This window comes from Oratosquilla oratoria, chromosome 32, assembly GCF_046742065.1.
Source record: "Oratosquilla oratoria isolate Oo_2021 chromosome 32, ASM4674206v1, whole genome shotgun sequence".
In the NCBI taxonomy this organism is placed as follows: Eukaryota; Metazoa; Arthropoda; class Malacostraca; order Stomatopoda; family Squillidae; genus Oratosquilla; species Oratosquilla oratoria.
In genome coordinates this window covers 12,519,089-12,531,491 of record NC_134808.1, presented here as the reverse complement: position 1 = coordinate 12,531,491, position 12,403 = coordinate 12,519,089, and the positions used below count along the sequence as shown (strand labels likewise).

The following is a 12,403-nucleotide window of genomic DNA, read 5'->3' as shown; positions in this document are numbered from 1 at the left end:
AGAGAAGCAAGTAAATGCCTTGGTGGATTTAAGAGTGTAATGAGGAATAGACATTCGGTAATGGATGCTAAGAGGAGACTATATGAAGGAGTGATTGTGCCAACAGCACTGTATGGGGCAGAAACATGGAACAAGAGAGGAAGAGAGAAGGAGTTTGAATGTGTTTGAGATGAGGTGTCTGAGAAGTATGATGGGGGTTACTAGGCTAGATAGAGTGAGGAATGAGGTGAGGAGGAGAACAGGGGTGGAAAGGGAGTTGGGAGATAGGGTTGATGAAAGAGTATTAGGATGGTTTGGACACATGGAAAGAATGAGTGAAGAAAGACTAGTAAAAGAGGTATGGAAGGCAGATGTGGAGGGAGTAAACATGAGGGGATGTCCTAGGATGAGGTGGATGGATGGAGTGAAGGGGGAAGAGGGGAATGTCTGTTGAGGAAGGACGGGAGAGGACAGAAGACAGGGGTGAATGGAGAATGGTTGTATATGGATGATGTTGTGATGCATGAGGTGGATTGGGCGGGGGGGATGGAGGGATGAGGTAGTATGTGTGAGTAAAATTTGACGCAGCCCAAAGGGATTTCTCCCCGTCTTCTCCTTTTATGCTTGGGGGGACTGAGAGGGGGGGTCGCCGATTTAATGAAGCGGCCTTGGTGTGGATGTGCTGTGTTTTGCGACACTGCTTCTGGCCCAGGGCAGTGGACAAGGTGCAGGGATGACCCATCATCCAGGAGGTGCTAAGATAAGAGGGAGGGTGGAGTGGGTTTGGAGTGTATTCAGGGATGGAATGGGTGGGAATGATTTGATGCCTTTTCCTTTTTGGCTACCTCCCTTGTAAGGGGGAAAAAGCCTTGGTATATGTATGTAACTTACAAGAAAATCTGAGTCAGTGGCAAAAATGACTGGTTGAATTGACCCTGATGTATTGTATATTTTGATTGAACCTAGCTGTGAAAAAGAGTGCAGGAGAAAGGGAAAGAACATATGTGCCAAAACATCCACTAAGCCAGTAGTTCAGAAGTACTAGTTTTGTTCATTTGTCACTGAGAATGTCACTAAAGTGTCACACATTAAAGTTGTTAACTGCCGTACTATCGTATTATGGTGGGTTAAATGAAAGTTGGAGCAACTGTAAAAATAATATTTTAAATAAAAATATTTCACAACACCTGAAAAACTGTTTGCTCCCTACCTCATGAATGACAAGAGACTGCTTTACATAGCATCCCATGCTCAGATGCACAGGAAATATCAATCGAATTGGCAGGGAATACAAATATACTATCAGGAACCTGCCAGGTGACTTTATAGATAATCATACATTACAACCATAATACCCATTCCCATTACATTGTAAGGGGGAGAAAACTGTTGATATATGTATGTATTTAGGGTTACATGTAACATGGAATAGGGGGAATGGGGATGGAGGCACTGAAGAGTGAGGGAAATGAGTAAATATCTTGAGTTAATAAAAATGTCATGAGAAATAGGTATCTGGAGATAGATGCAGAGATTATATGAAGGGGTAATACTGCATGGGGCAAAGGCTTGGAAGTGAAGGGAAGCAGAAAGGAGAAATTGAAATGGGATATGAAATGTTTGAGAAGTATGGTGGGGGTTGTAGGGATGGATGGAGTGAGAGAGTAAGTGATGAGAAAAGTGGGGATGGGAATGAAAGTGGCATATAGGGCTGATGAAAACATACTGGGATCATCTTAGCTCATAGGAAGAACGGATGATGAAAGACTAGCAAAAAGAGTGTGGAAGGCAGGGGTGGATGGAGTGAAATTGAGGGGAAGAATGAGATGAATGGATGGGGTGAGGGGGGCCTTGAGTAAAATAGAAATATTTGTTGTTCAGGGCAGGTAGAAGAGAGATAAGTGCTAGTGGAGAATGGCTGTTCCTAGACAATGAATTAATGCAGCTTGAAGAGATTTTTCCTTGTTTTTCTGTTTTTGCATCAGAGAATGAGGAGGGAGGATCACTGTAGAATTAAAGTGGTGAGGCCCTATTGTGGATACACTGTCTTGCTGCATGGCTTCTGACCCAGGCAGTGAGTTAGAGAGGTGGATGGCCCTTCATCCACAAGGAACTAAGATAAAAGGGAAAGAAATGGGAGTGGGACGGGTGAAGGTAGATTGCCTTGGCTGACTACCTCCTTCATAATAGGGAAGAAGCCTTTAGTATATAGAAAGAATAATACTTCCAGAGGTATTTTAAGTTGAAAGGATGCTACAATTCTCTGAGTAGTTATTGATAAGTTTTTCCATTTCAGGTGTGCTTATGTGGAGAGGTTTTACTCTAGATAAATTTATGAACCAGTGCTATGGAAATGAAGGAGACATTGGAAAGGGGCGGCAGATGCCAGTGCATTATGGATCAACAGAACATAATTTTGTCACAATATCCTCACCCCTTGCTACACAGATGCCACAAGGTTAGTATTCTCACTTTTCTTATTAGTCAAGTTGGTAAAGAAAAAGTTTGGTGGCTCAATCTTAATTTCCAGTTACAGAAACCAAATAGTTATCAATTGCAATATTATAGCCACCTCTACCTTTCACACTCTTTTTGCTAGTCTTTCCTTATTCTTTCCATGTGCCCAAACTGTCCTAGTATTTTTCCATCAGCCTGATCTGCCAGCTCCTTTTCCACCCTAGCTCTCCACATATCTTTATTTCTCACTCTGTTCATCCTTGTAACCTCCACCATACTTCTCAAATACTTCATCACAAACACATTTAAATTTCTTTTCTGCCTCCCTTAAATTCCAAATCTCAAATCTATAAGAATGTTGTAGGCAGTTACCCCTTCATACAGTCCTCCTGCTTGCATTCTTAGATGCCCTTTTCTCATGAGACTTTTCATTCCTTCAAGGGATTAACTTGCTTCCCTCTCTACAGTTTACCTCCATCTCCAATCCTCTATTCCCTGCCTCATATGACCTTGAATATTTAAAACTGTCCACTTCCTCTAAGTTCTTTTCTTTGAGAATTGCCTCTAACTTACTGCTACCCTTACCCTTTGTACCTCATCACCTTGCTCTTACATACATACATACATACATATACCAAGGCTTTTTCCCCCTTACAAGGGAGGTAGCCAAAAAGGAAAAGGCATAAAATCATTCCCACCCATTCCATCCCTGAATACACTCCACACCCCTCCACCCTCCCTCTTATCTTAGCACCTCCTGGATGACGGGTCATCCCTGCACCTTGTCCACTGCCCTGGGTCAGAAGCAGTGTCGCAAGACACAGCACATCCACAGCAAGGCCGCTTCATTAAAATCGGCGACCCCCCCTCTCCGTCCCCCCATGCATAAAAGGAGAAGACGGGAAGAAATCCCTTTGGGCTGCGTCAAATATTGCTCACACATACTACCTCACCCCCCATCCCCCGCCCATTCCACCTCATGCATCACAAGCTTTTTCTAAATCAAGAAAATTTCTCACAAATTGCCTTACCACAAAAATTTGATCCATGCACTCCACCTTTCCTAAACCTACACTGTTTCTCACCAATTGTTCTCTCTGTTCTAATCCTGTCAACACCTTGCCTTGTGTCTCTCCAACTATGCTCAATAAACTTTTTATCTCATCTTTTCCTAAACTTTATACCTTGTTACCATCTTTGATGTTAAGCATGTCTGTTATCATCTCCTTTGATGTTCAGTGTGTCTGTTAACATCTTCTTCGATGTTCAGTGTGTCTGTTAACATCTTCGATGTTCAGTGTGTCTGTTATCATCTCCTTCAATGTTCAGCATGCATATAGAGTGAGTGTGAATCTTCAGGCAACTCAAGATATCCCTTATATTTCTGGATTTTCCTCCCAAGGGACATTGCCACTGTATCCAGACCTGAACAGTGACCAGAGCTGCTAACTTTTCCAGCCAACATTTAAACTTGACAATGGCTTTGCTGTATCTAGGGTCAGACACCCAAACATCTGCTTTAACCACTTCAGTACGGGACTTAAATCTCGCGGGCAGCAGCCAATGCCAGCCGTATGACGTAACGTAATAATATTCGCATCATAAAATATAGTCGCCGCTTATATCGATCGTTCTCTCTTTCACCCGCGAATTTTGAAAACCACAGAGAATGGGATTCAGGGCGCATTTGGGAGAATGTAAATACACAGGGGCAACTACAATAAATACAATCAAGACACCGATATGGCAGCGTCGCGAATCCACTTGCTCCTCATGACGCCTACGTGTGCGGCACCGTATGGAAGGGGTTAAACACCTGTACCTCACGCCTTTAGAGTACAATAGGTGCGGTGCCTGTGATTGTTGCTCAATTTGACATGACCAACCTTTCTTATATTTTTCCTAAATGTGAATATAGGAACAACCTACTTGTACAGTTGTAAATATATTTAATCAGGCAACCCCCTCGAGGTTACTCCAGTGGTTGCCTTGTATTTGTAGACCTGAGAGCAGTCTGGAACATTAAAGTAAAGAACATTCCCAGACATTAATTCACCAATAGAAGTAACCTACAAATTTACATTCTGGTGACCAGCAGTGAGATATGAAACTCCAAATCTACATACAGCTCTAAATACTCCTCTGAGGCACAACTCTGCAACAGTGGCTTCATTTGAACATAGTCTTCTCCCAATGTTAACAATCTTTGCCAAAATCCAGCATTGCTACGTGCACAGACCCTTCTCTCCTACATAGCCAAGCATCACATATGAGGCAATCCCTCTTAGCTGCATCATCCAGCATCCTACTTAGAAGCACTGCTGCATTAATTCACTCCATCATACAAGTAGTACAAGCAAATCCCTCTTCATCTGGCATCCTACTATGATACACCGTTGCATTGCTTCACGGCATTCTCCAGCATCTATGAGGAAAACCCTCTTTGTGGCATTCCCCCAGCATCTCTGATGAGGAAATCCAGCTCTGAGGCATTTTCCTGTATCCACAATGCCCACCGTCTCCACCACATCAACACAGATATGTTGGACGATCTCCACCATCACATGAGTTGGACAACCTCCACTCCACCATCACACAAGTTGGACTACCTCCACTCCACCATTGCATGAGTTGGACTACCTCCTACTCCACCATTGCATGAGTTGGACGACCTCCTACTCCACCATTGCATGAGTTGGACGACCTCCTCTCCACCATTGCATGAGTTGGACGACCTCCACTCCACCATTGCATGAGTTGGACAACCTCCACTCCATTGTATGAGTTGGACGACCTCCACTCCATCACACAAATTGGATGACCACCCTTCTCCAACATTGCATTGCATTTTGCACATCACTGCACCAACAGCCAACAATCGTCTTCTACAAGCCAACACTCCCCACTCCCCGCATCTAGCTGTGCAAGATCTCCTTCATTTCTCTTATTTTCTCAATTCATATCTGCACATTTTTGTTACATACTTTTTAACTCGCCAAACCAATACACTAATTACTCCCTGTGTCCAGTAGTGCATCCTTCCATCATTTTGCCCCACTGCAGCACCATCATCTACAAACACTCTGACATAATTTTGCGTACGTGGATATTTCTCTGTTCTCATTCTTACCTAGGAGCAAGAGTCCATTTTTTCCTCAGTAAATGAACTTATCCAAAGCCCTCCCTGATTTGACATACTGACCCTGCACATGAAACTGCGCTGTGCTAACACCAACCATGTCTCCTCCTAATACCAACTCTTCAGATTCACCTACTCTGAACACCATGACAACACAAAACTTTATCACCATAGTCAAGGATGAGACAACATTACCCCTCTTCAATGGCAGAAACATTCCTGTACACAATTTCCTCTATGAGGTTGAATCAGAGATCATGCAAAGAAATGCCACAGATGACAAGACTAAGATATCCATTTTAACATCCAAAATAGATAAGAATAACATATTAGCAGGTAATGTTATTCATACATATATATATACCAAAGGCTTTTTTCCCCTTACAAGGGAGGTAGCCAAAAAGAAAAAGGCATAAAAACCATTCCCACCAATTCTATCCCCAATACACTCCACTCCCCTCCACCCTCCCTCTCATCTTGGCACCTCCTGGATGATGGGTCATCCCTGCATCTTGATCACTGCCCTGGGTCAGAGGCAGTGTCGCAAGACACGGCACATCCACAGCAAGGCTGCTTCATTAAATCGGTGACCCTCCCTCTCCATCCCCTCATGTAGAAAAGGAGAAGACAGGGAGAAATCCCTTCGGGCTGCGTCAAAATTTTTCTCACCCCCCATCCCATCCATTCCACCACATGCATCACATCATCATCCATATACAACCATTCTCCATTCACCTGTCTTCTGTCCTCTCCCCTCCCGTCCTTCTTCAACTGACATTCCCCTCTTCATCAATAGCTCCTTTCACCCCATCCATCCATCTCATCCTAGGTCGCCCCTTTTTGTTCACTCCCTCCACATCTGCCTTCCATACCTCTTTTACTAGTCTTTCTTCACTCATTCTTTCCATGTGTCCAAACCATCCCAATACTCTTTCATCCACCCTATCTTCCAACTCTCTTACCACCCCTGTTCTCCTCCTCACCTCATTCCTCACTCTATTTAGCCTAGTAACCCCTATCATACTTCTCAGACACCTCATCTCAAACACATTCAAACTCCTCCTCCCTTCCTCTCTTATGTTCTATGTTTCTGCCCCATACAATGCTATTGGCACAATCACTCCTTCATACAATCTCCTCTTAGCATCCATTCCCAAATATCTATTCCTCATTACATTTTTTAATCCACCAAGGCATTTACTCACTTCTCTCAATCTACATTCTACCTTCACCTCCACTCCACCCTTTCCTGCCACATTTGCACCCAAGTATCTAAAACTATCCACTTCCTCCAGTCGCTCTCCCTTAATGCTCACTTCCAGTCTGCTGCCACTTTCACCCCTTGTACATCTCATTACCTTACTTTTACCCACATTTATCTTCAGCTTTCTTCTTTCACACACACTCCCAAACTGTCACCAACTTCCTCAATCCCTCCTCTGATCCTTTTACAAGCACAATGTCATTCGCAAACAACAGCTGGCTCACCTCCCACTTTTCTCCATTTTCTTTAACCATCTCCAATCCCTGCCCCACCACCCTTGCATTTACCTCTTGCACCACCCCATCCATGTATAAGTTGAACAGCCAGGGCAACATAATGCATCCCTGACGAATTCCTACCTTTACCTCGAACCACTCTCTCCATTTCTAATCCTGACACATGCTCTACTCTCGTAAAAACTCTTGACAGCTCCTAGAAGCTTTCCTCCTATCCCATATATCTGCAAAACCTTCCACAGTGCCTTCCTGTCTACCCTGTCATAAGCCTTTTCCAGATCTATATAAGGCACCTGGGTTGGATGGATGGCATGCAGAACATAAGAACATAAGAAATAAAGGAGACTGCAAAAGACCATAAGGCCTACACTAGGCAGCTCCATATCCATCACCACCTGTCATCCCCATCCATAAAGTTGTCTAATCGTTTTTTAAAACAACTGATAGTTTCAGCGCTAACTACATGGTTACTAAGTTTATTCCATTCATCGACCACCCTATTAGTAAACCAATTCTTGCCTATTTCCTTCTTAAATCTAAATTTGTCCAGTTTATACACATTACTGCGAGTCCTGCCCTGTTGTTTTATTATGATGACCTTGTTTGCATCACCCTTGTTATAGCCTTTGATCCACTTGAACACTTCTATTAGATCACCCCGCACTCTACGTCTTTCCAGAGAGTGTAATTTTAGGTGCCTAAGCCTCTCTTCGTAAGGCAAATTTCCGAGTCCTTGTATCATTTTGGTCATTCTTCTCTGTACTGATTCTAGTGAATTTACGTCCATTCTGTAGGACGGAGACCAAAACTGTACCGCATAGTCAAGGATGGGTCTAACTATCGCTAGATAGAGTTTAATAATTACCTCTGCACTTCTATTCATTATCGTTCTAGCAATGAAGCCTTATGCTCTGTTAGCTTTATTTCTGGCGCTAATACACTGCTTCCTGATTTTAAGGTCCGGACTCACCAGAACTCCCAAGTCCCTCTCGCACTCAGATCTTTCTAAAAACGTGTTATCTAAGTTGTTTCTATTTTCGGGGTTGTGTAGCCCTATGTTTAACATGCTACACTTAGAGATATTGAAGTTCATTTGCCATTTCATCGACCATGTTAACAGCTTATTAAGGTCATCCTGCAGAATCTGGGCGTCGTCTCCTGACCTAATTAGGCATCCTATTTTAGTGTCGTCCGCAAACTTACTAACATCACTATTTAACCCATCGTCTAAGTCGTTTATATACATAATGAACAACAAGGGACCCAAAACCGAGCCCTGGGGGACCCCGCTAGTAACATTGCCCCACCTACATTTTATTTCATTTATGGTGACCCACTGTTTTCTGTTACTAATCCAAGCTCTAATCCATTCTAACACTTTTCCTCCTATGCCATGGGCTTTGATTTTATTTAGTAGTCTCTGGTGTGGCACTTTGTCGAACGCTTTGCTAAAGTCAAGGTAAATAACATCGTAATTTTCATTGTTGTCTGCCGCCTTATATACCTTAGTGTAAAAGGATAGAAGATTAGTCACACATGACTTACCCTTGGAGAAACCATGCTGTGAAACACAAATTAAATTATGCCCTTCAATGTGTTCTCTGAGTCTATTTACTATTATTGATTCAAGCATTTTTCCTATAACCGATGTCAAACTGATTGGCCTGTAGTTGCATATAGACGATCTATCTCCCTTCTTAACCCCTTCCATACGGTGCCGCACACGTAGGCGTCATGGACTTAGATCTCGGTGGCAGCAGCCAATGCCAGCCGTACGACGTGTCGTAATAATACTCGCATCATAAAATATAGTCACCGCTTATATTGATCGTTTTCTCTTCACCCGTGAATTTTGATAACCATAGAAAATGCGATTACAAAAGAATTAGAAAGAATGTCATTATGGAGGGGCGACTACAATAAATATAATCAAGACGCCGATATGGCAGCCTCGCGAATACACTCGTTCCCCATGACGCCTACGTGTGCGGCACTGTATGGAAGGGGTTAAAAACAGGAACAAGTTTGCCTGCCTCCAAGCAGTTGGAACAGAACCAGTGTCTGAAGAATGTCTGAAGAAAGGAGGTATAGATATGGTGGACTGGCTGGTGAGGTTATTTCATGTCTAAGAGAGGGTAGAGTGCCGGAGGACTGGAGGAGTGCCTGTATAGTTCCGCTTTACAAAGGAAAGGGGGACAAGTGTGAGAGTAGTAGTTACAGAGGGATCAGCTTGTTGAGTGTAGTTGGGAAGGCTTATGGGAGGATCTTGATTGAGAGGATTAGGAGAGGAACAGAGGGAGTAATTGGTGAGGAACAGTGTGGTTTTAGGACAGGTAGGGGATGTGTAGATCAGATTTTTGTGGTAAGGCAGATATGTGAGAGAGCTATAGGAAAAGGTAAGGATGTTTTTTGGGCTTTTATAGATCTGGAAAAGGCTTACGACAGGGTAGACAGGAAGGCACTGTGGGAGGTACTGCAGATATATGGGATAGGAGGAAAGCAGTCAAGAGATTTTATGAGAGTGGTAGAGCTTGCGTTAGGATTTGAAATGGAGAGAGTGAATGGTTTGAAGTAAAGGTGGGACTTTCTCAGGGGTGTGTTATGTCATCCTGGCTGTTCAATCTTTACATGGATGGTGTGGTGCAAGAGGTGAATGCAAGGGTGGTGGGTCAGGGGTTGGAGATGATTAAAGAAAATAGAGAAAAGTGGGAGGTGAGCCAGCTGTTGTTTGCTGATGACACTGCGCTTGTAGTAGGATCAGAGGAGGGATTGAGGAAGATGGTGACAGAGTTTGAGAAGGTGTGTGATAGAAGGAAGCTGAAGATAAATGTGGGCAAAAGTAAGGTGATGAGATGTACAAGGGGAGAGAGTGACAGTAGGCTGGAAGTGAGCATTAAGGGTGAGAAACTGGAGGAAGTGGATAGTTTCAGATACTTGGGTGCGAATGTGATAGGAAAGGGAGGAGTGGGGTTGGAGGTAGAATGTAGATTGAGAGAAGCGAGTAAATGCCTTGGTGGATTAAAAAGTGTAATGAGAAATAGACATCTGGGAATGGATGCTAAGAGGAGGTTATATGAAGGAGTGATTGTGCCAAGAGCAATGTATGGGGCAGAAACATGGAACATGAAAGAGGAAGAGAGAAGGAGTTTGAATGTGTTTGAGATGAAATGTCTAAGAAATATGATAGGGGTTACTAGTCTGGATAGAGTGAGAAATGAGGTGAGGAGGAGAACAGGGGTGGAAAGGGAGCTGGGAGATAGGGTTGATGAAAGAGTATTAGGATGGTTTGGACACATGTAAAGAATGAGTGAAGAAAGATTAGCAAAAGAAGTGTGGAAGGCGGAGGTGGAAGGAGTGAATATGAGAGGGCGTCCTAGGATGAGATGGATGGATGGGGTGAAAGGGGCTTTACAAAAGAGAGGAATGTCTTATGAGGAAGGATGGGAGAGGACAGAAGACAGGGGTGAATGGAGAAGGGTTGTGTATAGATGAAGCTGTGATGCATGAGGGGGAGTGGGTGGGGGATGGGGGATGAGGAAGTATGTATGAGAACAAATTTGACGCAGCCCGAAGGGATTTCTCCCTGTCTTCTCCTTTCCTGCATGAGGGGACGGAGAGGGGGGGGTCGCCGAATTTATGAAGCGGCCTTGCTGTGGATGTGCTGTGTCTTGCAACACTGCTTCTGACCCAGGGCAGTGGACAGGATGCAGGGATGACCTGTCATCCAGGAGGTGCCAAGATAGGAGGGTGGAGGGGAGTGGAATATATGGGAAATGAAATGGGTGGGAATGATTTCTATGCCTTTTTCTTTTTGGCTACCCCCCTTGTAAGGGGGAAAAAGCCTTTGGTATATGTATGTATAAAAGCCCCAAAAACATCCTTACCTTTTCCTATAGTTTTCTCACATATCTGTCTTACCACAAAAATCTGATCTACACAACCTCTTCCTGTCCTAAATCCACACTGCTCCTCACCAATCACTCCCTCTTTTCCTCTCTAAATCCTCTCACTCAAGATCCTCCCATAAGCCTTCCCAACTACACTTAACAAGCTAATCCCTCTGAAACTACTAAACTCGCACTTGTCCCATTTTCCATTGTAAAGTGGAACTATACAGGCACTCCTCCAGTCCTCTGGCACTCTACCCTTTCTCCAGCAAATATTAAATAACCTCACCAGCCAGTCCACCATCACTGTACCTCCTCTTTTTAGACATTCTGCATGGCATCCATCCAGACCAGGTGCCTTACCAGCTCTCATCATCTTAGCCACTGCCTTCACTTCATCCTTCCTTATTACTCCTCCATTTTCCTCACTCATCATGGTCATTTTCTTAGCACTTCCCACTGCAACTATCTTTCCCTCCCTATCCTCCTTCACATTTAGCAACTCCCTAAAATACTCTGCCCATCTTCCCCTTACTGCCTTCTCTTCCATTATCATCTCTCCATCTACACCTTTTACCTTTTCTTCTCTACTTGATTCGCCTCCTCTTCCTCTCTTAATTTCTTTCCAAAACATCTTTTTATTACTTGCAAAATTTTCTGTCATACTCTTACGTATTTGAGGAAACAACATCCTATCATCAATTTGTAGAACAATTTAATTGAGTCCTTTGCGGCATTTGAGCCACTTGGAGCACTTTCCTCCCTATACTCTTTGGCAAAATTACAGTCATGGTCCACACACCATTAAAGAAAAAGACGTCAAAATAGCTTCAACATTTAAGAGCGAAGTCAGAGAAAGACTCAAAAACTCAGACTGGGTCTCAAACAACAAAATTTCATTGGAACACGTAGTCTCCCTCATGGCATACTTTCACCTACTCTCCTAATTACACCCAGACACACTCCAGAAAGCTAGCATAATTATATTCACACCTGGTATCACATTAAGCAAATTCTCCTGGAAATTCTCTGGCATGGACAAAGTTATCACTCAGATACAGAGCCAGTCAGCACCCAACGCACCCACATACACGATAGCCCAAGTCACACGGTCCCCCTCATATAAGACAAGAACACAAATGTTTTGTACATACTTTCCACAAACCAGGACACCTCATTAACATGCGTTATCACAGATATCCGTCACAACCAAACTGACACTGCGATCATCACGGTACATGTTTTCATACGAGTGATCATTGCCATGTGCTGCTAACACAGAAGCAACACAGACCAGAATCCCCAGATTGCTCTCCTAGACATTCACATAACACATCTACTAGACATTCACATAACGCATCTGCTAGATATTCACATAACACATCTGCTAGACATTCACATAACACATCTGCTAGACATTCACGTAACACATCTGCAAGGC

The 12,403-nt window shown here is 43.5% G+C and overlaps 1 protein-coding gene across 1 annotated transcript in view; it reads left to right on the top strand.

Annotated features, from left to right (window-relative positions):
- The window catches only part of LOC143041777 (2-oxoisovalerate dehydrogenase subunit alpha, mitochondrial-like), a 138,563-nt gene that overhangs the window by 49,182 nt on the left and 76,978 nt on the right, over nt 1-12,403 (top strand). The window contains exon 4 of the mRNA XM_076213827.1: nt 2,276-2,437. Coding sequence (XP_076069942.1) covers nt 2,276-2,437 — 162 coding nt within the window. The remainder of the gene's footprint in view (nt 1-2,275; nt 2,438-12,403) is intronic.